At 42.9% G+C, this 26,389-nt stretch overlaps 1 protein-coding gene across 1 annotated transcript; it reads left to right on the top strand.

Moving 5' to 3' along the window:
• Positions 1–997: 997 nt before the first annotated feature.
• On the top strand, positions 998–25,568 carry SENP5 (SUMO specific peptidase 5). Its single transcript, XM_073578737.1, has 10 exons — positions 998–1,507; positions 3,962–5,424; positions 15,285–15,390; positions 17,460–17,592; positions 17,758–17,805; positions 18,602–18,679; positions 20,531–20,668; positions 21,523–21,606; positions 24,216–24,266; positions 24,854–25,568. Exons 2-10 carry the CDS (start codon positions 3,993–3,995, stop codon positions 24,962–24,964), a joined length of 2,181 nt encoding a protein of 726 aa, XP_073434838.1. The 5' UTR covers positions 998–1,507; positions 3,962–3,992; the 3' UTR covers positions 24,965–25,568.
• Positions 25,569–26,389: the final 821 nt, after the last annotated feature.

Here is a 26,389-nt window from a genome sequence, read left to right as displayed (position 1 = left end):
GCCTGGAGCTGAGTACAGCGACTAGTGGCCTATCTGGAGCGTCAGCACTGTGAGGCATTGTGAGGTAACAAGGTGAATGAACACTCCATGATGGAATGCAAGGTCCTTGTGACTGACTTCACTGGAAACCTGACAGGACGGAGCTCCGCTGCAGGGAAGTGAAGATTATCTCTAGAAGATAGACAGCTTGGTAAATAACTTCACATCCTACCGACAACGATGGCTACTCCGTGCTGCCACCAGGGGGCGCCATCTCCGCTCTGCCATCCTCTCACACTCTAGTCATGCAGGGGGCGAGCCTGAGCACCACAGACTGACGGTAGCGCCGGGGTGGACGGTCCGCCCCTCGTGGTGCCAGCTACATACATTAAACACACGGCCGGTCACCGTACGAGTACCCTGCGTGTGCCCGGCGGCCGGAGCTGGGTTGCCAACTACACTTATTTTTCTGGACAGCATATAAAAAAAATCACGGACAGACAATATTTTTTTACCGACACATAGGAAAACTAGAATGAATCATTATGAGTATAAGTGATACAAGCATACAGCCCAGTTCCGCAGTTCAGGAGTTACGGAAATAACCGAGCGTCTGGGCTACGCGGTTAGTAACGCTCATAGGTGCGTAGCTTACGGAAACAGCGTGGCATACGGTTTCCGAAACGTCTATCCAATTATGGGAGTTACGCATACGGCTTAACACAGCCTGCTCGTTTTTCCGTAACTCATAGTCACAGACACATCGTAACACAGGCGCTCGGCTAGTTCGTAACTCGTTACGGAAACAGCGTAGATCGTTGTGTTGCGTGTTTTCCTTAACTCGCATTCTCTTCTATCAGCGTTACGTAAATAGCTTAGCCTTGCCCGCTCGGCTATTTCCGTAACACCTGAATTACGGAAACAGCGTGGACCGCTGTGCTACGTGTTTTGCGTAACTGGCATTTACTTCTATCGCGGTTACGTAAACAGCGATGCCTAGCCCGCTCGGCTATTTCCGTAATCCACCTTTGGCTGCTGCATTTAGACAGGTGTTCCTTTCTCACGACTGGCTGAGATGAGAATACCAAATGTGTATACCACGACCGCCCTGGTGGCCACAATTTCCCGGGAGAGCGTTATGTTATGAGCTCACGCTCGCTGCGCCCTCCCCCAGCACTCAGGGCAGCCCCGGGCCAGTGCTCAGGCGGTCACGTGTTCCTTCCCGGCTGGGGTTCGCACTCTGCTGGTTGTTTGTCCCTTGTGATACCCCGTACAGGAGGCGTTGTGCTGTGCTTGGCCAGGAGGAAGCCGGAGGATCGGGGCAGTTGTGTGCTGAGAGTACCGGGCGTCCCCTCCTGTAGAGGCCGGTGTGGGCTGTGTGACACGTACCGGCACCGTGTCTGGCCCTCGTTATAGGGCGCTCCCAGTGGCCGCAGTGGTCAGTGGCTTCCCGTGCTGTGGCCCGGCGATTGACATGTGTGCTATCATGGATGTGAGTGGGATCCGCCACATGGCCTGCTCCGCTGAGGTAACTACATGGCTGTGCTGTGTCCCCGGGAGATCTGTGGGGGGCAACCGGGGGTCGTGTGGTCGCCATAGGACATGGCCGTCCGCTGTTGCTATGGGTTACACCACTCCATGTACAATGCTGCTGTGTCAGGGCTTAGCATCCTGATGAAAAGTTGCTTTAATGATCATTTGTGGTGGTGCCGGCTCCGGGCTTATGTGGCCCTTGGGGGTCCCTGTTCACTTTTGAGTTTTCCTTCTTTCTTTTCCCCAAGCGGTAACATTTTACTTTTCCATCCATGTCCCTTTTTTGCGGTACGACCTGTAGTTCTTATTTGGTGCCGTAATGGGGTTGATGCGACTTTCTGTTCTGTTCCATGTTTTGGGAGGCGAAGTGTCCAAAAAGCAGCGATTCTGTGCTTGTTGTGGCGGGAATGGGATCAATTCTCTGATATTTTATTAGATCAGATTGTTACACACGCAGCGTTACCAAATATCGATTTTTATTTGGTGTTCCAGAATAAAGGGATTTGAATAAAAATCCTTTTTTTAATTTATTTCTTTTTCACTTTTTTTTTCTTACACTTCTTGAGGGTCTTGAACCTGCGATCGTGCACAGTGCACAATTCTGTAATTATTGTAGTATATGATAAAATGACCGTTCATCGTGCTGGTGCCAGCCCTTTGCCCATGCTGGTGCCAGCCCGTGCTGGTGTCGGTCCTGGCCTTTGCCCGTGCTGGTGCCGGCCCTATGCCCACCGGCCCGTGCTGGTGCCAGACCTTTGCCCATGCTGGTGCCAACCCGTGCCGGTCCTGGCCTTTGCCCGTGCTGGTGCCAACCCTTGCTGGTGCCGGCCCTGGCCTTTGCCCAACTACATTCCAACTACGTTCTAAATTGGCCACGTAGTAGAGCTAGGATTTAGAGCAGCAGCCAGTGTTAAAGAGGTTGCCCACTATTTTACATCAATCGCCTATCCCTAGGATAAGTCCTTAATGGCTGATTGGCCAGGGGTCCGACACCCGGCTCGCCCGCCGATCAGCTGTTATCGGCGTTGGCAGTACTCACTTGCCAAGCTGCTCCATCTACTTGTAGCTGCCACAGGATACTGCAAATCCGCCTCCTATTTAAATCAATAGGAGTCAGATGTATAGTACAATGAGGAAGCTACTACAAGTCATCAATGGAAAAGTAGTAATTATTTTCTTGCTGCAGCCATATTTACATCAGATAGCAGAATGTGCGGCCATTGTGGTTGTCACTTTTTAAATTCTTTTTGTTAGAAACAAATCTGTGCTTTTTTTTCTCACCCTGTATAAAATTTATAATGGAAAAGTTAAGCAATATGGCAGTAGGTCTGGTTGTCAATCAAATGTTTTTAAAATGGCATCAGCAGGAAATACTTGTCTATAAGGCCACATTCACACATTGGGTTACTGGGTCAGTATTTTACCTCAGTATGTGTAAGCCAAAACCAGGAGTGGGTGATAAATACAGAAGTGATGACGGGTTTCTATTGTACTTTTCCTCTGATTGTCCCTCTCCTGGTTTTGGCTTATAAATACTGAGGTAAAATACTGACCATACTTTAACATGTAAAAAGATCAGAATTTATGGCCTGCTCTCAGACTTTTAATACATGAAATAGTGAAAGTATTGAAATAGCGCTGGGCCTGAGCCTCTAAGATTAGGTTCACACAAGTGTATTTTCATGGAGAGCGCTCAATCGTAGGCCGGGGTCACACAGCTGCATGAGTGAATCGGGCCATTATGCTGTCAGAGTTTGACACAAGTGTCACCTTAGTGTGATCCGATTTTCTTGCGCGAAAAAATTGCTGCACAAGTGAGGAAAACTTAATTTCTGCGTTGTCTGAGTCCGCTCATGTTGGACTGCACTAGGATGACATCCAAGTGCAGTCTGCTTTTTCACTCGCACCCATAGTCTTGCATCAGTGCGCATGATTCGATCATCGGATGCACTTGCAGCACGCTACGATTTTTTTTTCTTTTTTCTCTTATGCTGACTTGGCATGAAAAAATAATTGCAGATCTGCACGGCCCTAATACTATTCAATGGCGCAGTCTTTAAAGCGATTATTTTTTTTAAAGGACCATATCTGCTTGTGAAAAATATCGCAGCATGCACTAGTTTCTTCCGTATTTCGGGTCACACTCACCCATTCTATGCATGCGCCCAACATATAGGGATCCCATACGGAACATCTGTATAGCTTCTGCATTGCGATTTTGTAACATAGGAAACTGTACATGTTTTTCTAAATTAATAGCAGATGCTCTTAAAAAAAAAAAACAGGTTGCATTTGGATTCTATATGGATGACAAGTGAGAGATAAATTGAAGTACCGCTGTGCGTGTGTGATAGATATCTCTTTAAGATTGACATATAAGGTGATATTAAGAGATGAGCACCCGTTCTAAGGTCAGGATGATTTATTCTGCATTTTTCTTTTCTTTTAGGATAGCTTCAAGCCTTTTATGTGGCAGAAAAATGAGAGAACATAACTTTTTTCAAGCCCGAAAAAAACGATTTTCTGTCCTGCCGTCAAAATGTTCAGGACAGTCCGGAGATTTTAACAACTTTGTCTCCAAAGAACAAAAAAACCTCTTCCCCAAGAAATGGAATAATGCCTGCTTGAATAATGACCACAAGGACCAGCAGATTGCCGGCAGTCACGCCAAAGCACCGAAGAGACTTGCCGGTCAGATCTCAGGAACCGAATCTGGGGATAGCGCTGTAAAAGAATATAGCTTAAAAAGTCTTAAAAGAAAATGTTCTTCTTCTGAGGTTCCTTTATGTGAAGATCCAGTGACCCCATTGCAAGCCGCAAAGAAGACTAAACTTTGCGGTGGGAAGGAGACCTCAAGCCCGGTGTCCATCAATCATCTCGTCCACCAAGACTCCGCTAGTGTGCCACCAAAGAAGCCCCCCAAGGGGCAGGAAAGCAAGGATGAGATTTTGCTGCCACGACGTTGCAGGCAGAGACCGGGAAAGAGACTTTCTGGCTTATTAAAGCAACCGTGCTCTGGAGGCTTATGGCTGCTGAAAAGCTGTGATTTGCTTAATATCGGAAGAGTACCCTTATTTATGATGCAGAGAAAACTCTTTCAGATTGCAGCCTGTGGTAAATTACAGTCTGAGAAGCTCAGAGCACAAAAGCCCAGCTATAGACTACTGGATTTTAACTGGATGTGGTTTCAGAAAGGTTTTTGGAACTGCTGCAAGAAGACTCTGAGAAGCCGGATTAGGAGAGTGGTCTCGTACTTGAAGTTGAAACTTCAGAGACACAAACGAGCAGGACGGAGGTCATACGATATGAACAATAACACTTCAGGAATTTTATATCAGATCCCACAATGCCCGACCAGAAGCTGCCTACGAGGTGATGCCGCCGTCAAGCTGCCGAGCGTGGAAGCTCCCTTCGGAAATGCTGCGTCCAACGTTGCTCTCTTAAAAGACAACCAGCAAGCTCTGCTCTGCGCGCCCGCTCCGTGGTGCGCCACCGACACCTTAACCAAGAAGGCAAGTGAGGCTCCCGCTATTAACAACCAACCACATGACTTTTTACTCACCGAAAAAGAGGTATACATCTCTTGCCAGGAGGAAACGGCCACTCATGGCGAGAAGGACGACGACCAGATTCCCCTGCCTAACGACAAGCTGCACGAGTGTGCAAGCGATGCTGCTTTTACATGTCAGGACAATGCTTCCCAGGATGTGGTTGGGAATGGAGATGAATCCTGCACCATGGACTTGGATGACAGCACAGACTCTGACATATTTAGCGCCAAGTTGTTGGATCACCCTTACTGTAAAAGTCCCAATGAGCAGACGACCTCTGAAGGATTGGATGTACAGGGCCTACAGAACGGACAGAAAATGCTCTACGTCCCAGATGAACAAGTTGCATCCAGTATTTTCGGTATGTGCCCCTTTGTGTTTAAAAACCAAAAACAACTACTTTTAGCGACCATGCCACTTTTTTCTAATTGGATATGTCTAACTTGATGTTGCTAATAACTCTTGTATGTTTAGACTTGTATCACAGTGATTCTTAGATTTTTTTTTTTCTATGACTCCTTGTATTTTGTTAGTATTACATTTAGATTGATCTGCTTTGCATTTCTAAAATATTGAAAATTTGATGAAAACATAAAAAAAATCAGTATTTAAAATTCCTAAGCAGAATACGCACCGTGTGCACATACCCTTACATACCTAGCCAACTCAAATCTGTTTTGCACAAATGAGGGGCAAAGACTCCAAAACATGAATCTGCAAATGGGAGTTTCTGGTTTGGCTTCTTATCGCTGAACAGGGCCGTTGGTAACAATTTTGCTGTGGACAGGAAATTTACATTAGTGCCACCAATCCAGCGCTAAAAGAAAATGCTAGACTGGTTCTTTAAAGGGTTGATGTTGACTTTTAGGATTGCTACATCCATTACATGGCGCTTGAGTTCAACTCCTCTTTTTCTCACCCTGTGGTTCCTAAAAGGTCAATACCAGTGACGAGCGAACGTGCTTGGATAACATCTTATTCGGGTGCATGCTCGGGTGTTTTCAGCGTATCTCAGGCGTGCTCGTATATTATGTTCGAGTCCTTGCAGCTGCATGATTTGCAGCTGTTAGCCTGAACACTTGTGGGGATCACCTGTTTGTTAGGGAATCCCCATGTGTTCAGGCTGTCTAGCAGCCACATGGACTCAAACATAGTATACGAGCACTACAAGATACTTTGATAACACTCGAGCATGCTCGGATAAGATATTATCCAAGCACATTCACTATAGTCACTATACTCCTCGGTGAATTTTGAGGAGGCATAGTTCCAAAATTCGGGGCTTCTGTGTGTTGTTTTTTTTTTTGCTGGTTTGTCCTCTTGGCATTCTTTGAACAAATGCACTACAGGGTGCAGCCAGCCCATATAGCAAGATGTTGCAAACCACAGGTGCAAAATACTAAATAGACGGTCACTCACCACCTACCCATTCATGGCGGGGGTGACTGCTTAGTATACATTTGCACAATAGAGGCCATGCATGTGAACAGTGTCCTATACAGGTCTCTATTGTGCAAATAATTTTTTACCTCTATCTATTCCATCCAGAAGTCAAATCGCGCTTCCTCCTTTTGATGCCGTTCGTCCAAACAGTAGATTCTGAACACAGATGAGGTATCGGAGTGCTCGGGACAAATTGTTGTACAAATTTTTTGTGCAGTGAGCACTGTAGCGTTGGGGTCCAGAGTTCAAATCCCACCAAGGACCACATCTGCAAGGAGTTTGTATGTTCTCCCCGTGTTTGCGTGGGTTTCCTCCGGGTGCTCCGGTTTCCTCCCACATTCCAAAGACACGTACTGATAAGGAATCTGGATTGTGGGCCCCAATAGGGACAGTGCTGATAATATCTGTAAAGCGTTGTATAAGGGAGTTAAATGGAACCTGTCAGCAGTTTTGGCCGATAAGATGCGTCCACTGCCCTTCAGAGCTTATCTACAGCATTCTATAATGGTGTAGATAAGGCCCCGGTCCAACCTGCAAAATAGGAAAAATAAGTTTTATTATACTCACTCGGGGGCGGTCCAGTCCGCTGGGTGTCGCCCTGAAAGGCGGTGGCCACATCTTATAGTGGCCAAAACTGCTGACAGGTTTCCCTTTAAATAAATTACAGCTTGTGAGAATTAAAAATTTGAAGCTAAAGCGACATTTTACTTCAAGCTCCTGAAGGGTTAACAAACATCCTGAATCAGGTTTTGGATACTTCAAGGGGTACAGTTCTTAACCCCTAAGGGTATGTGCCCACGATCCGGAATAGCGGCGTTTTGGAAGCACCTGCGCTGCATCCATACCACTGTGTTCTGGGTTACAAGCACAGTGGGTTTGATTCCTATAAATCCCGTGCCCACCGTGCTTCTATTTAATGCTGCATAAAGTCACCCACGGTGCGGGTTTACAAGCCGCAGCATGTCAGTTATCTGCTGCGAAGACTCATCTCCGCTGCGTAGTCCATACTCATTCGTTACATGCGGTAAATCTGCATGGTTCAATGAAAACAACAGTTGTCTCCTTCTCACCCAGCGTCATACTTACGGTTTTGTAGCCCATTCCAGCTTTGTGCATGTCTATGATTTTGTCCCTGACATCCTTATAAAGCTCTTTGGTCTTGCCCATGTTGTAGAGATTAGAGTCTGACTGATTAATTGAGTCTGTGGACAGGAGTCTTTTATAAAGGTGACATTGTAAGACAGCTGTCTTTAATGCAGGTAATGAGTTGATTAGGAGCATTTAACTGGTCTGTAGGAGCCAGAACGCTTAACGGTTGGTAGGGGATCAAATACTTATTTCTCACTGCAAAATGCAAATAAATTTATATAATTTATACAATGTGATTTTCTGGATTTTATTTTTGATATTCTATCTCCCAATGTTAAAATTAACCTACCCTTAAAATTATAGACTGTTCCTGTCTTTGTCAGTGGGCAAACTTACAAAATCAGCAAGGGATCAAATACTTATTTCCCCCACTGTATATGTCCTGCAAATCGATCTATATATACCGGGCTAAGGCTAGTTTCACACTAGCGTTTTGGAGCGCAGCGACGGCCTACGCACGGCCGCCGCTAAGCCCCGCCCCCTGTCGCGCCCCGCCGGTAGCTCCGCCCACCGGCGCATGACGCTGCCGACCTGCGCCAAACGCAACCTGCTGCATTTTGGTTGCGTCGGCGCACCGTCAAAAAGGCGCATGCGCCGCCAAACGCATACTGCGCACGGCCTGCGCCCCCTGTGATAAAGATAGGGGACGCAGGGCGCATGCAGCGTCATGCGCCGGTGGGCGGAGCTACCGGCGGGGGCGCGGCAGGGGCGGGGCTTAGCGGCGGCCGTGCGCAGGCCGTCGCTGCGCTCCAAAACGCTAGTGTGAAACTAGCCTTACACGTCCTCCTTCCCCATCGCATATTGAACTGTATTGGCCTCCTGGATGCTGATATAGTTGAAAGCAATAATGGAAGATGGAGCCATCCACTCCCTCCTCCATCATTCTTGCTGTGTCATCTCAGCTCAGCGGGTGCAATGACATCACTAAATTGCGCCGCTGTGCTAAGCAGACCACACGCTGAAGAGACTGGAGCAGCGGGAGAACGAAGAAAGGAGAGGTGTTTTTTTGTTAAACCATGAGTACATTGTGGGGCACATTATATTAACTGGAGGGCTATTCTGTTTGCAGTGCTATGTGCAGCCATTATATTGTTTGGATGGGTCGTGGAGGCCATTATACACTGTGTCCCAAGTTATTATGCAAAAAATATTTCCTCATATTTTCTCTAAATTACCTATATGAATTGCAGTCATTGTTATTTTCCAGTCATCTAATATTCTAGTATAATTGCAATGTTTTTGAACAAACTGCCTATGAAAACAGTATATTTTTAAAAATAAGAAACACTCAAAATGCATGTTCCAAATTATTATGCACAGCAGAGTTTTCAACCTTTTTATTTTTATTTTGAACAAAAAAATGGTCAATTGTGAAATTATAAGCATTATCAGCTTTTTACAAAATGAAATCAAACAGTTTTCAAGTCAAAACTTTATTCTAGGTGATGTTACATTTGCACATAGGACCCCTTGTTGGAAAGAAGCTTCTGAACTCTCTCGTCCATTGAATTTGTCAGTTTTTGGATGGTTTGTGCTTCAATTGTTTTGCATGTGGACAGAATCCCCTCCCAGAGCTGTTGCTTAGATGTGAACTGCCTCCCGCCATCATAGACACTCCTTTTGATGATGCTCCAGAGGTTCTCAATGGGGTTGAGGTCAGGGGAAGATGGTGGCCACACCATAAGTTTGTCCTCTTTTATGCCCATAGCAGCCAGAGATGCAGATGTGTTATTTGCAGCATGAGACGGTGCATTATCATGCATGAAAATGATCTTGCTGCGGAAAGCACGGTTCTTCCTCTTGAACCATGGCAGGGAGTGCTGTTTTAGAAACTCCACATAGATTATGGAGTTCATCTTTACCCCTTCAGGGATCCTAAAGGGGCCAACAATCTCTCTCCCCATGATTCCAGCCCAAAACATTGCTCCACCTCCTCCTTGTTGGCACCTTAGCCGTGTTTTCATGGGGTGTCCATCAACCAGCCATCCTCCACGCCATCCATCTGGACCATCGAGCGTTGCACGGCACTCATCGGTGAACAGTTTGGAAGTCAGTCTTCATGTATCGTTTGGCCCACTGGAGCCGTTTCTGCTTGTGCGCAGTGGATAGAGGTGGTCGACAGGATGGCTTACGCACAGCTGCAAACCTCTGAAGGACCCTGCATCTTGTTGTTCGGGGGACGTTGGAGGCACCAGCAGATTCAAAAACTTGTCTGCTGCTATGACAAGGCATTTTTGCAGCTGCTCTTTTAACCTGACGCAATTGCCTGTTGGAAAGAGTCCTCAATTTTTCCTTATCAGCACGCACACTTGTGTGCTGGGAATCAGCTACATACTTCTTGATTGTGCGATGATCACGATGAAGTGTCTTGGCAATGTTGATTGTAGTCATGCCTTGACCTAAATACTCCACAATTTGTTGCTTCTCAGGAGCCGACAGATCCTTTTTCTTTCCCATTTTGGCAAAAAATGTAGGCTGCCTAATAATGTGGAACAGCCTTCTTAAGTAGTCTTGCCTTTATTTGGACACACCTGCCAAACTAATTTGCACAGGTATCTGCAATTGCTTTCAGTGATATAAAGAGCCCTGACACACATCACCATCAATGAGTTTAAATGACAAACAAAAAAATTCTAACCTTATCACTCCTAAACTCTTTTTGCATAATAATTTGGAACACAGTTTACAGTGTGAAGGGTTGTGTGCGGGCCATTATGCTGTTTAGAAAGCTGTGTAGGGGCCATTATACTGTGTTGCGGGTTGTGTTGGGGCCATCTTACTGTGTGGTGGGTATTCTATGGAGGACTGTGTGGGGGCCGTCATATTGTGCGGATGACTGTTAGGGTCACAGGTGGGGCACCATACTTTGCCAGGTGAGAACAGTAGGGTCATACTGTGCAAGTGGAGGGTTCTGTAGAGGCATTCACTGTGTTTTGAGAGTAAATTTGTTGGCATTATACTTGGTGGCCATGATTGGGATATCTTTGTGTTTGGGAGCACTAAAGGGCTTCAAATAGGGAAAAATCACTTTGCAAGGCTGTGTTCACACGTTCAGGATTTTTTGCGTTTTTTTGCGTTTTTCCCCTGCAAAAACGCTTAAAAAAACGCATACTGTACATTAAGCATCCTATTAATAGAATAAATCCGCAATTTTTGTACCCATGATGCATTTTTTTTGTGGAAAAAAACGCACTGCGGAAAAAAACGCAACATGTTCATTAATTTTGCAGAAAATCTGCAGATTTCATTGTATTAGGATGCTCCAGAAAAAAACGAGAAAAATCTGCTAAAAAACGCACTAAAAACGCAGAACAAAAATTGCGGTTTTCCTGGTAAGGAGTCATAAAATCATAGAATCGTAGAGTTGGAAGGGAGCTCCTGGGCCACATCTGGTCCAACCCCCTGCTCAAAGCAGGATTCGCTAAATTATCCCAGACAGATGTCTCTCCAGCCTCTGTTTGAAGACTTCTATTGAAGAACTCACCACCTCTCGTGGCAGCCTGTTCCACTCATTGATCACTCTAATTGTCAAAAAGTATTTTCTAATATCTAATCTGTGTCTCCTCCCATTCAGTTTCATCCCATTGCTTCTAGTCTTTCCTTGTGCAAATGATAATAAAGATGATCCTTCTGCAATGTGACAGCCCTTTAGATATTTGTAGACAGTTATTAAGTCTCCTCTCAGTCTTCTCTTTTGCAAGCTAAACATTCCCAAATCCTGCAACCTTTCCTCATAAGACAGGGTTTGCAGACCGGTCACCATTCTGGTCACTCATTTCTGAACTTGCTCCAGTTTGTTGATGTCTTTTTTTAAAATGTGGCGCCCAAAACTGGACACAGTATTCCAGATGAGATCTGACCAAAGAGGAGTAGAGGGCAATAATGACTTCACGTGATCTAGACTGTATGCTTCTGTTAATACATCCTAGAATTGCATTTGCCTTTTTTGCTGCTGCATCACACTGTTGACTCATATTCAGTCTGTGATCTATTAGTATACCCAAGTCTTTTTCACATGTGCTGTTGCTTAGCTGTTAGCTGTTGCTATTCCTCCCATTCTGTATATGCTTTTTTCATTTTTATTGCCCAGATGTAGTACTTTGCATTTTTCCCTGTTAAAAACCATTCTGTTAGTTGCTGCCCACTGCTCCAGTTTATTTATATCTTTTTGAATCTTCTCTAGTATTAGCTATCCCTACTAGCTTTGTGTCATCAGCAAATGTAATCAGTTTACCCTCAATTCCTTCATCTAAATCGTTGATAAAGATGTTGAACAATACAGGGCCCAGGACAGAGCCCTGTGGTACTCCACTTGAGACATTCTTCCAACTGGATGTGCAGCCATTTACGACCACTCTTTGGGTCCGATCACTAAGCCAGTTAAGAATCCACCTGACGGGTGCCTTGTCCATTCCATACTTAGTCATTTTTTCAATAAGGATTGTGTGAGATACTTTGTCAAATGTTTTGCTAAAGTCAAGATATACTATATCTACAGCATTTCCCTGATCCACCCAATCAGTGATTCTGTCATAGAAGGAAATTAAGTTAGTCTGACATGACTTATTAGTTACAAACCCATGCTGACTCTGTTTAATCACTTCATTCTTATCCAGGTACTGACATACATGTTTAATAATTTGTTCAAAGATCTTTCCTGGTATAGAAGTCAGACTCACCGGCCTATAGTTGCCTGGGTCCACCTTCTTCCCCTTTTTGAAGATAGGAACATTTGCTCTTCTCCAGTCTTCTGGGACTTCTCCTGTTCTCCATGAATTTTCAAAGATTATGGAGAGCGGTTCAAAAATTTCTTCTGCTATCTCCTTCAGTACTCTGGGGTGTAATTCATCTGGACCTGGAGACTTAAATTCATTTAGGCTAGCGACGTGTTTCCTCACTATATTTCTGTTTATAGATATCCTGGATTCTTCTATTCCCTTAATAGGACAGTGAAGAATAGTTGATGTTACATTTCCTTTCTGAGAGAAAACAGATGCAAAATAGGAATTTAAAAGTTCGGCCTTCTCAACATCCTGTCTTACCATTTCATCATTTTCATCCTGTAAAAATCCTATAGCATCTTTGACTTTTCTTTTACTTTTGACATATCCCCAAAATCCTTTATTATTGCTTTTGACGTCTCTTGCAAGCCTCAATTCATTGTCAGCTTTAGATAATCTGATTTGTGCCCTGCAGGTTCTGCAGACAGCATTATATTCTTCTTTAGATATGCCTCCCTCTTTCCATTTTATAAACATTTCTTTCTTCCTTTTTAGCATGTGCTTAAGTTCTGTGTTCATCCATCCTGGTTTCCTTAAATGCTTCCTATTATTCCCTTTTTTCGGAATTGTTAACGATTGTGCTTTGAGAATTTCATTTTTCAAGATTTCCCATCCTTCCTGGACATTTTTGTCCTTAAGGATATCCAGTCATTGGATCCCTCCAGTTCTCTTTCTGAATCCCTTAAAATCTGCCTTTCTGAAATCTAACCTTGATGTCTGAGTCTTCACAGGTCTTCCTCCTCTAGTTATCCAAAATTCTAAAATAGCATGGTCGCTACCTCCTAGAGTCCCAGCCACTTTTACCTCCTCAACCATTTCCTCCCTGTTTATAAGGATTATATCCAAGGTAGCAGTTACCCTTGTTTTCTCCCCTACCTTTTGGAAGATAAAGTTGTCAGCAAGAGAGGATAAGAATTTCCTTGACCTGTTAGTTTTGCCTGAGAGAGATTCCCAACAAATGTCTGGATAGTTGAAATCTCCCATGACAAATATGTCATATTTTTTGGAGAACTCGGCCATTTGATGCATAAAGAGTTCATCCATATCTTCAGCTTGCACAGGCAGCCTGTAGTAAATGCCTACAATGGTGTCCTTTCCATTGTTCTGTCCTTGTATTCTTACCCAAACAGTTTCCACAGAACTCCCAGTCTCTGAAGCTTGGATCTCTGTGCAGATATACGTGTTTCTAACATACAATGCGACACCTCGTCTTCGTTTATTTATGTCTGTTTCTTGCAAATAAGTTGTATCCTTCTAGCCTTGTATTCCAATCATGTGTATTGTCCCACCAAGTTTCTGTGATTCCAATGACATATTTATTATCCTGCGTTAGTAGTTCCAATTCTCCTTGTTTGTTGCCCATGCTTTGTGCATTAGTATAGAAACAATTTAGTTTGTGATTTGGTTTCTCTTTCTTCATTATTTTTATTATTTAGATTTTCTGTCTTTGTTCTTTCCTCCCACTTCTAATAGCAGAGTTCTCAATAGCATTTGTCAGGTGTATGGCTTTTTCTGGCCTCTTGCTTCCCTTCCCGCATTGTTCTACAGTAGTTTAAAGCTCTCCTTATAAGTGTAGCAAGGCGACTTCCAAATACATGTTTTCCAGTCTTCGCAAGGTGCACCCCATCTCTAGCAAGTAGTCCATCGTATAGGTAACTCACTCCGTGATCCAGAAATCCAAATCCTTGCTGACGGCACCATCGACGTAGCCAGTTGTTCATCTGCAGAATCTTATTCCACCTCCTTGTTCCATGGCCATCCACTGGGAAGATGGAAGACCACCTGAGATCCCAGTTCTTTCACTTTCTTACCTAAGTTTTCGAAGTCACTGCAGATGGTTTCCAGGTCGTTTCTTGCGGTGTCATTTGTCCCCACATGTATTAGCAGGAGTCCGTTTTTCCTCAGGAAATTTCTGCATACGTGTGCACATAGCCTTATGGCTGCAAAGTCATAAGCTATGCCTTTCTGTGACTCCACTGAAATACCTTTTTTTTTTTTTTGGTTAGGGGAAGGGGGGGTTGGGACTTCTGCTATGGGGCCCCATGATTTCTATTTATGCCTCTGGGTGCATCATATTGTGTACAGTGCCAGCAAAACAAATCTTTAAGGGGCATCCAACAGATGCGCCTTTTCTGGGCGGCTCCGGACTGCTATTTCTAAACTGGAGGGGGCCAATACCCGTGGCCCCTTACCAGCCTGAGAGTACCAGCCCCCAGCTGTCTGCTTTAGATTGGCTAGTTGGCGGGACCCCACACTGTCTTTAAACTATTTATTTAAATGAATTAAAAAAAAGTGTGGAGACCCCTCTATTTTTGATAACCAACCTGGCTAAAGCTGACAGCTGAGGGTTGCAGACCACAGCTGTCATCTTTGCCTGGCTGGTTTTCAAAAATACAGGGGAACCCACAACATTTTTCTTTTAAATTTCTAAAAATATTTATTTAGAGTGCAGGAGTTGGCTGAAGAATATGCCCATCAGCCACCGCCTGCTCGCTCTGTTAATACTCCCATAGTAGTTCCATTAACTCAAAACTGAAAATAAAGACTAAACAACCACAAGTTCGGCCCAGGTATCATTTTAATCAGTATAACGGTGCCAACCTGACATTGTCTGTAGGTTACTTTACACAATCCTGCTGAAAGGTTCCCTTTAAGCCTAAGCTGACTCTAGTAGGCTAGCGTAGCTCTGAAACACAACAGGTAGCCTCATCAGACTTTATAACTTTACTATATCCAGACATTAACATGACAACGTGATTCCGAGAGATAATCCTACCCCCAGTAAAATTTGACGTTGAAGATTTGTTTTATCTTTTATTTTATCTGCTTCTTTTCCACCTTTTTCTAGATCTTCTGAATGAAGTAGTGAAGAAGTATGGGAGTTTGATTCCATTGACTGAAAATGAAGTCCTTACTCGATTAAAGGAGGTTTTTAACCAGGACTTTTCCCACAGGTGTGACATTTAATATTCATCATGTAGATCTTCAGCAATAGGGAAACATCATGATCAGATTATTGACTTTCTTCCCTGACACTTACTGCAGTCTGCAATACTCTGGTGCCGAATGCCCTCCAGAGACAAGCCTCACAGGAAGTCTTTACATGCGTCTTCCTGTCTGCTTCACTTCCATGCTCCCAGGTGTAAGACAGGCAACTAGACATTTATTCTATTTCTTTATTTTGCTCTCATGTATTTTGTATGATAACCCCTTAAAGGGATTGTCTGGTGGAAGCAACATATTTACTATCCACAGAATAGGGGATAACTTGATGATCGGTGGGGGTTAGGCTAAGTTCACATGTCCAGTAATAATCCATTAGTACAGATCCAGTGCTGACACAACTTTTTAGTCCGTTATTCACTCACTGATTTCTGCCAGATTGTGTTTTTTTTTATTTTTTACATTGGAGTCAATGGGCCATGGATCCATTACTGCGGCATCCATTGTAGCATATTTCTAAATGATCTGGCAAGAAAAGGCCTTAGGGTACCGTTACACATAGCGATGCACCAGCGATCCCGACAACGATATGGATCGCTGGTGCATCGCTAAGTGGTCGCTAGTGAGCTGCCACACAGGCAGATCTCACCAGCGACATCGCTGGGGTCGGGGGTCGCTACATACCTGTCAGACGCGGCGATCCTTACGTCCTCCCGCCCACGTCCACGCGTCGCTCGTCGGCGCCACAGGAAACCCAGCAGGAAGCGCCCGACGAGAAATGATCCAGGACCTTCTCGCGCGATCAGCAATAACCAGCGGGGGAGCCGGTCGGAGTATCACATGTAACGATATCGCTAGCAATATCGCTGCTACGTCACAAAATCGGTGACTTTACAGCGATATTGCTAGCGATATCACAGTATGTAACGGGGGCTTTAGACCACTGGGACCCACACAGATCAGCTGAACGGGAAACTTTTAATGTTATGGGATAAGTGATAACTTTGTTTTTCCTTTATTCCCTCCCCTCGTTTTTGCACCTCCCCTTTTCAGCAGCCATCATTTTTTATTATGTCCACATGCATGGCTGTATGAGGCTTTGTCTTGTGCTTGACATACCGTATTACTTTTCAGCGGTGTTTTGCAGTACCTATACATTGCTATGTAATTTATGTTGAAAAAAAAAATATCTAACTTTATTTTTATTCATGTTTTACGCCAAAAAGCCTGATGAATTCTCCAGGTTATTACAGTCATTTAGATGCCTAATATTTGTAGAGGAGTTCCTTGCTTTTTTTTATTTTATTTCTTTTTTTATATCTGTGTGAGAATGTATTTTAAAAGAAACGTTTTTTTTTTTCCTTAATTGCTCATTTCTTTCCACTATAACTGAGGCGTCCCTAGGACCCAGACAACCCTCTACCCCTGTCCACTAGGACCTAGCAGTGCTGCGGTGCCAGGCAGACACCCAGTAGTCATGTGATCGGCGGGTGCATTAGAAGACTTGGCAGTGCCAATGACTCTATTCGCTAGATGAGCGCACTATACCGCTGCGGTCTTGCCCTCCTGTGTTTGACACCGAACCTGCTTCTTCTAGATGGCCAGAGCTTTAATCTGGAGCCATAAATTTACCATTTCACAGGATTAAATCCCGTGGTAATATTGGGGTAATGTGCAGATTATCACACTTATTTCTGTTCTCCGCTGTAAGAATCAAGTACTCGTTGGGAAATCATACCCGTAAACCATCACATGGTGTGAGGGCATCTCTGGATTTTAGCCAGCATCTTCATTCCTTCCTGCCCTCTTTCTCTATTAGTGTCATTTAGCTATGGTCCTACTAAATATTAGGTAAGTACATTTTAGGTAGTTGGTAAAAGTAGATGTCTCTTTACTGAATTAGCAGTTGGCAAACCTTGGGCATCATTGCATTAGGCAAGTATGAACCAACTAAGCATATCTTGTAGACACGTCACCAGGATGAAGCTTCGTAGGGACTTGTCTATTGCTTCTTCTTGTACCTGTGCCGGACAAATCAATACAGATGGTCATTTCTCTTTCGTCTTGTGTTCTCTCTCAGGATACCTCTCATTTGCAAGGAAATGGCAAAGTTTAGAGCCAAAAATTGTGGCTTCCGCATCTGCTATAATAAACACACGCTCTACTTGGATGATCTTGTCACCCTCGATGAACAACAGTGGCTCAATGACCAGGTTTGAAAACACGAATATGAATTTTCTTTTTTTTAAATCTGTTTCTGAAAGGCTCTGTGAGAAATAAAACCATATTCATGTATGTGTTCATATAGATAATTTTCAATCAATAATCCGTTAAAATCTTCACCTTTTTTGAGAGTGTTTTAATTTTTTTGTATTTAGGTCATTAACATGTACGGTGATCTCATTATGGATACTGCACCAGACAAGGTGCGTATTTACCTAGATGTACTTTTCTGCCTAAATTTTTGCATATTCCTTCTGTGTACCTTTTATATGATCACATTGGACAGCTGATTAGGGGCAAAGTATTTGTGAAGAATTGCAAAATTCTTCCACAATTTATGGTTAATAACTTGAATATTAAATATCAGTTTACATTATGTGATCTCCTGCAATAAATGGCAAATATGCACCAATGGGCAGTCATTTAATAGCTTGGTTAGACAACGAGACCGCATAATATGCGCATGGAGCGATTAGTAATTGTTTGTTCATTGCTTAAATGCTGACCATTGTTCTCAGCAGCACAGGTCGTGTTTACACAGAACAATATGCTGTTGAGAATGATGCTCTCTTAAGCTGCCAAAGGATCATTGGCTCCTTTGTTGGGTGATTGGCAGCCTGTGTATGCTGGTCAGCAATCCAAAACGCTCTTTCCTCATCGTGCAGTGGAAACGCACCATAAAGGGAATCTGGGAACAGGTTTTAGCTGAAGGCTGAGCCCTGTATAACCATTGGATGGCAGCTTTTTGTGTACGATGTGCATAGGCAGCAAGCTGCCAGTCAGTGACGTGTGAGGGGTGATGCAGAGCTCTTGAATATGGAGGACTACCTGGCAGCAGGTTTACTAGTCCTTCAGTGAGAATCTCCTGCTGATAAAACTTAAATTTTATAAAAACAGAATTCATATAAATTTACTGTCTTGCAACCAGAATTTTTTTTTTTTTACACAATTTTTTCTTTGCAGACACGGATGTTAACATTGTTCCATTTGTTTTATCAGATTCACTTCTTTAACACATTTTTTCATAAACAACTTGTGACCAAAGGATATGATGGGGTGAAACGATGGACTAAAAAGGCAAGTTCTTCTTTCCTTTTATTCTGTATGTGGTTATTGATATGTGGGGGAAAGGGATCAATCTTTGTTGCTCACTTCCAAAATTTCAGCTGTAAAGCCGCTAATATTGTGGCCTATTATTCTTGACTACGGCTTTTCTGTTGCCTCAATGTGTTTCTCCCAATGCGTGAACACTGGGCACATCAGGAGGCTTTGTCAGTACAACACATCCAGGTGCCGAACACTGTATATAGTACTGGAGCCCCGATGGTGGATTCTAGCAGCACAGATTTGAGCTGCACAAGGGACTGCCCCAGTAGGTGACGTCACAACTACAAGCTGACATCTAATCGTTCCACAGCCAACCATCAATGCCTATGACTGTGCCGCACACACCAGCTATACCGGCCTGCCCACCATCATTATTGCAACTTGATGCTCCCGTCATGGAGTACAGATATATGTGTGTGTATAAGTGAAAAAAAACGTTGCTGTCTCTCTGAGATCATGCAAAGCTTGTAGCCGCACACATCGAATGGTAATTTCTTATCATGGCTTTGCAGAATAGCAACACAGCCGGCACATGTCTATTGAGGGGATACACATTCATGTGCCCATGTTGACAGTATGACCCCTGAAATCTTACTTAACCACTTATGGCATAACGTGCATTAAAGGGAATCTGTCACCCCCAGGATGTACATGATCTATTAATATGGGGACACAGATGATAGAAATGTTAACCTCATACTTGCCGTCTTGTTGAGAAATCGTATTTGATTTCTTCCAGGCTCTTAGGTGTTCAGTTCCTGTAAGAAGACTATGCCTCCTGTCTTCATTTGCGTACCACCCCCCTCCCATCAGCATCACAGTGCTCTGTGACATTTAATGGTGGACCCGGATCATACGCCTGCGCCCTGATGTAGCGCGATTATACGTTCCAATTACTCTCTTCTATGGGCATTGGCTTCTTTGTTGTTCTGCGCAGGCAAGACACTGCTACTTCCATTACAGTGACCTCCAGCGTGCACGGCGATAAGGTTCTCTCCCGACCATGCATACATGGGTGACAGGGGCATCAGAAACTGTACTATGCAGGGAGGAGGGAATTGGGGAGGGCACCTTATCGCCCTGCACGCCTTTGCAGAAGAACGCTGAAGTCAATGCCCATAGAAGGGTGGAACAGGTATGTATTATCGCGCTACTTCAGGCGCAGGATTCCTGGGCCACCAGTACACTTCGCAGGGCAGTGTGACGTTGTTGGGAGGAGGTGGTACGCAAATGAAGACAGGAGGCGGAGGTTTATTCCAGGCACCGCACAGCCAGAGCCTTGAAGAAATCATTAGGATAAAGAAATAAAAGACTATATCTGTCCTCTTTCATCTCCGCTAGATTTCTAAACCATAAATTGAACAAAACTGAATTCATCATCTTTCCACCATCTCGCTCAACCCCCTCCCCCCAACAGACCTAGCCATCAAAGTCCATGGCTGTCCACTCTCCCTAGTCCCGCAAGCTCACTGCCTCGGGGAAACCCTTGACTCTGATCTCTCCTTCAAATCACACATCCAAGCCCTTTCCACTTCCTGCCTACTCCAATTCAAAAATGTCTCCCAGACCCAAGAATCTACAAAAACAAAAACATTACTGCATTCCCTCATCACTCTCACACCCTCCAATCTATCCTAAACTCTGCTGCCTGACTAATCCAGTGTTCAGTGATGCGCGGCCATCCAGTATGTGGTTTTGTATTTTGTGGAGATTCGGATAAGGGATGCCCTTCGGTGAATACTATTATCTTCTGTGTAATAACAGATTTCTGCTTTTCCGTTGATTTGCTGTACTTACTGTGTTCATTTGTGTTTTTTCTAGGTGGATCTCTTTAAGAAGACCTTGCTTTTGATTCCAATACACTTACAAGTCCACTGGGCCCTAGTTGCTGTGAACATCCCAAATAAGACTATTTCTTTCTATGACTCTCAAGGCTTACATTTAAAATTTTGTACAGAGGTAAGTGGCAACCATCTTCTTCAACATGCAGATGGGTTGAAAAGCATCTTGACAGTGCACAGAACTTGTTTCTAGGAAGCCACCTGACCCAGATGCTTGGTGCTCGCACATTCTCGGGTTTGACTCTATTCATGCTCAACACAGTAGTCAGGAGTAGAGATGAACAGATCCACAGCCCAGGTCAATGCTCTCTGGCCGTGGTCAGGAACTCAACAAATTTCCTAAGCTTCCAGGTTGCCTGACACGGCAACTGATTTGACCCGGTGTGACATTATCTGTGAAGCGCACAAGTGATGTCTCACCAGTCCACAGATCATAAGCGAAGCCTGGGATCCTGGTGGATACGGAAATACACGAGATCATGTCCACAGAAAGAGACTACGGACCTAGACCGTGGTCGGGCAAAGCTATATGCTCTTCTATAGGCAGGAGTGTATTCGAAATATAGATCTTATATAATGTGACCAGGTGCATGAACAAGTTACAGTAATAAAAAGCTCTACATAATGTCCCTAGATACTTTTCTGTGACACGTAAGAGTTATCAGGCATGAACACTGCTGCGTTGCAACTAGTCACTGATAAAAATTAACTTGGCTGAACTTTGTAAGAATGAGCAAGCTCTAGTTTACATTTCTTTCACAACATCATGTGGTCTTCTGAGCACAGTAGAGCTTGAGCAGTGGCTCTTAGGAGTGTCTCATCTATAATATCACATTGCAAAACAAGTGCACAATAAAGGTAGAATATTCATTTTACCAATGTTGTGTTGTCTACAAGGAAGGAAAATTGTTTCTTTTAAGGTGGTTCATTTTGATTCACTGAATCTTTATTATTTATTCTAATTTCCTGCAGAACATCCTCAAGTACCTTATGACAGAAGCCAAGGAAAAGAATCATCCTGAATTTCTTCAGTGTTGGCAGACTACTGTAAAAAAGGTGAAAAGTTCAGGCATTGTAATTTGCAAAAAAAAAAAACAAACTAATTTCTTCTCTGTTGTGGAACAGGAGGGTCTGTGATTCTACAATCTTTTATGCTTGAAGCTCTGTTCAGACACTGGCTTTAAGGGAATCTGTCAGCAGAATTGTGGCGAGTGTCAGGCCGGCGCTGTTATACTGATTAAAATGATACCTTGGGTGATGATTCTTGTGGGGATGGCTTTTTGTGGAGCTCTGATTAGGTATTCACCAGTGTGGCTTCTGAGAGGTCACTGATCCCTCAGTGACCTGCCCCCTATTTTACATACTGAATATCATGTTTTGAAAAAATTTCATTCAGCAGGCAGGCGGCAGCGCCTGTGATGTAGCATGAGCACATGAATAATGTCCATGTAATTATTTTATTTGGGGATATACATATATTCAAAATCGGTGATTCAATAGTTGCTACTGCACAGGCGCCGCCATTTTGCTAGAGGAAAAAAAAATTGTCTCCAACGAGATGGCACCGGCAAAATGGCGGCGCCTGTGCAGTAGCATCTATGGAATCACCGATAGATGCTACTGCGCAGGCGCTGCCATTTTGAGAATTTTTTTTTCTGAATACATGTATATCAACAAATAAAATAATTATATGAACATTGTACATGCGATCATGCTACAGAGCAGGCACTGCCACCTGCTTGCTGAATGTGACATTTTTTGTCAAAACATATTATATTCAGTATGTAAAATAGGGGGCCGGTCAGTGAGGGATCATTAAAACATGCAAAAACATAAGCCGCGGAGACACCATCACATGTTTCTCAACGCAAGCAATGACTAGCCAGGTCTTTCACCGGGAAGGAACAACCACGGGAAGGGCAGTCTCCAATGAAGGAAACCACCTATACCAAAACATGGTATCCATCCACAGACAGCTGTTTCGGGGTATTGCCCCTCATCAGTGTGGAGTAGGAAACTGGCTAGTAGGAGCAATACCTAGTAAAAGACCATGAAAAAGGGAGGATGATTGACCTCATGGAGATCAACATCCGACACTGCGGAGACACCATCACGTGTTTCTCAACGCAGTGATTCTAGAGCACTGCCCCCATCCCTTATGGGAAATATGTAATATATGTTTTACATATTTCCCATAAGGGATGGGGCAGTGCTCTAGAATCACTGCGTTGAGAAACACGTGATGGTGTCTCCGCAGTGTCGGATGTTGATCTCCATGAGGTCAATCATCCTCCCTTTTTCATGGTCTTTTACTAGGCATTGCTCCTACTAGCCAGTTTCCTACTCCACACTGATGAGGGGCAATACCCCGAAACAGCTGTCTGTGGATGGATACCATGTTTTGGTATAGGTGGTTTCCTTCATTGGAGACTGCCCTTCCCGTGGTTGTTCCTTCCCGGTGAAAGACCTGGCTAGTCATTGCTTGCGTTGAGAAACATGTGATGGTGTCTCCGCGGCTTATGTTTTTGCATGTTTTACATATTTCCCATAAGGGATGGGGGCAGTGCTCTAGAATCACTGCGTTGAGAAACACATGATGGTGTCTCCGCAGTGTCGGATGTTGATCTCCATGAGGTCAATCATCCTCCCTTTTTCACAGTGAGGGATCAGTGACCTGTCATAAGCCAATACTGATGAATATATAAGCAGAGGACCACATAAATCTCTGCCCCACAGGCCTCCCCGGAGCACCAGAATCTCATTAACTGAAAACCACAAATACAGATTAAACAACCACAAGACAGATTTCATCAACCAAGGTATCATTTTAACAAGTAAATCCATGACAACGACTGACCTTTTGGATTTCTACTTCAGATTTGTTTGTGTGTGCGCAACAGATTCACATCAGGATTAGGCCCATTGTCATTCACTGTGGCTAATCCTATATGCTATGCTAATTCTAAATATATATATATATAAAAAAAAAAAAAAAAAATTATATATATATATATATATATATATATATATATATATATATATATATATATATATATATATATATAATTTTTTTTTTTTTTAACAGAAAACCTTCAGGTAGATTTTAGTCTGTGGAGGAAGTAAAAAAAAAAAAAATTATATATATATATATATATATATATATATATATATATATATATATATATATATATATATATATATATATATATATATATATTATATATATATAATTTTTTTTTTTTTTTTTTTACTTCCTCCACAGACTAAAATCTACCTGAAGGTTTTCTGTTACCTGTGAATGGGGTTGCAGAAACCCCATTTATATGCGTGTGTATTTGCCTGAGATTTTAGATGGATTTCAGCACGGAATCTGAAATTTACCCCACAATCCATTTATAATCCGTCGTATTAGTTATTAATGTAATTAAAAAATTACTGCACCTTTTAGGGGGTTCAAGCTTATTCCCTTAAACTATAGTGAGAATACGAAGAAAAGCAAAAAAAAAAACTATTGATACATGCTTTCTATGTGAGAACAGTATCGAAGTGGGGAGTTGACAATATCTGGTCATAACTCAGAATTTTTACTTAATTTTATGCTCTTTCTTTATTGTGCTTTTACGTAGTAAAATTTTTCTCAAATTACATTTTTATTTTTCTTCCAGTGCATTCCACAACAGAAGAATGACTTTGACTGCGGCGTGTTTTTGCTTCAGGTAGGTCTATAGCCTTTTTTCCATAAACAACCTGAGACTTGTGAATCAGTCGGTTACAAAAAATGCCATGGATTCATCACAGGATATGGGATACATAATATGTGGCAACATGGCCAACCACATAAATTGTTGGCAGCTGTTGACTAGCAGTGGTTACTTGCAGCAGTAGAGTTGTATGTGTTCCAATCCAGATCTTTATCCGGACAGGTTTAGACCATCTGATAGCAATCCTGCTGACAATTGACATTTAAAGGGAACCTGTCATTCGATTTATTCTGTCCAAACCACGGGCATAATGAATCCGAGCGTGGCTGCTCGATTTGCACCCAGGTGTATAGTTAGATCTGACAGGGACCATCCAGAGGCAAAGTTAGTCGGGCACCTCCCCTCTGCACTGCTCCAGATGATTGACAGGTCTATTCCATAGCAGATCTGTTAACTATATATCTTCTAAAATGCTGATGTGTTTAAAAAAAAAAAAAGTACTTAACTGCAGTCATGCAGCCAGACTCTGATTCATGCTGCCGGTGGATTATTTGTCTAGGTTTATATATTAGCAATAACAGACGTCTTCTCTCTCTTTTCAGTACTGCAAGTGCCTCGCTCAAGAAAAGCCTTTCCAGTTCTCCCAAGATGACATGCCTCGTATCCGCAAGATGATATACAAAGAACTCTGTGAATGCCGACTCTTGGATTAACAGCAAAAAAAAATTAAAGCTGCACCATTTTGTGGCCCATTTGAAAACCATTCAAGCTGTACTTGAATTATTGAATACTTCCACAACTTTTAGACATGAAACTTTTGAAGGGTGGCTGGCCCTCCATTGTTACCTCAAATGCTCCTTTTTAGTTCGTTAGTTTCATCTGATTTGGACATGGATTACGAATACAAGGAAAGCCACCATGAAATCTTTTGTGGCTTCCTTTTGATTCTGGTATTTATTATTTATTATGTAAGCATGCGAATATGCAAAAGCATGCCGCAGTACAACAAGGACTGTATATTTGATGCACCTTTGACTTGTAGATAGAAGTGACAAAGAAAGTTTTAATTTTGTTTAAATCTATAAAATAACAGGTACATTTTTTCCTGTGATTATTAAAACTGTATTTACTTTTTAAATGTTTTTCCAATGGAAAAATGACTCATTACATATATTTTGCTCAGACGTATTTTATTTATTGCATTTTCACTTTTCTTTACAGCCCATGTATTATGGGAAGTTCCACAAATTAGGGATAATTGTGGATATGGTCAATGGCGCTATGTTTGTGCTTCAACAATGATACTATTTTATTTCATGTGCCTCAGTCTCTCTGTATCTGCATTAATAGACCCGGATCATTGTTTTGGGTAAGTCGGGCGATAAAATATCACTTGTGCCCTTAAGTGTAGTACTGCTAATTTAGCAAAAACTTGAAAACACTTTATTAATGAAAAAGTTTTGATTATTTGGGGGGGGGGGGGGGGTCAGAGTTTTGAGAACTCAACTGATTGGGTTTACTGAACTTAACAGAGCGTTTCTGCAATCAGAAATGAAGGGCATTCTTAATTTTAGTTATTAGTGGTGGTCTCGGATCTCCACTGGTTGAAACCTTTGGGGCGATTGTAACGTGGCCCGCAGTGTAAAATCACATAAGTTTCACTCTTGTGAACTCTTACAGAAATATGATGTGTGTAGTTGTCCTTAACTGTTTTGTACGATCTAGAACGACAATGTTGTTATTTAGAGATGCCACTTATGGGTAGATCAGTGCCACCCCAATTTTTGCTTACAAGAAAAAGATGATGGTTTGTAAAACTTGGTTGAAAGCATTTCGAGCTACGTTTACACACATATATTAGCGGTCTCTATGGCCAGAAAAAAAATGGGATTCAATCCTTTCTAAAGGAACCGTTAAGATTTGATCCAATGACACAATGTAAATGCTGCTTTTGCTTCGGCCACAAAAGAGCTTGTGTTCAATGATCAGATGGACACTGCTGCGCTAAAAGTAATACGGCACACAAAGGTAGCTCAGGTGCTGGACTCTGTATGTATGTGCAAATGCTGGCGAAACTGCATCACAGAACAAAAATCACTTACTGGACAAAAATTAAATAAAACGGTTCACATGCAAGA

This window comes from Dendrobates tinctorius, unplaced genomic scaffold (assembly GCF_039654945.1).
Source record: "Dendrobates tinctorius isolate UK_male_01 unplaced genomic scaffold, ASM3965494v1 ptg000060l, whole genome shotgun sequence".
NCBI lineage: Eukaryota > Metazoa > Chordata > Amphibia > Anura > Dendrobatidae > Dendrobates > Dendrobates tinctorius.
Note: the sequence above shows the minus strand (reverse complement) of the source record. Positions and strands in the feature narration are given on the sequence as shown.

Bases quoted from the DNA above. Each gene is read 5' to 3' on its own strand.
- SENP5 (XM_073578737.1), top strand. From the start codon at position 3,993: ATGAGAGAACATAACTTTTTTCAAGCCCGAAAAAAACGATTTTCTGTC. The intron at 17,806-18,601 runs GTGCGTATTTAC...TTGTTTTATCAG, and splicing joins TGGATACTGCACCAGACAAG to ATTCACTTCTTTAACACATT. The intron at 20,669-21,522 runs GTAAGTGGCAAC...AATTTCCTGCAG, and splicing joins ATTTAAAATTTTGTACAGAG to AACATCCTCAAGTACCTTAT.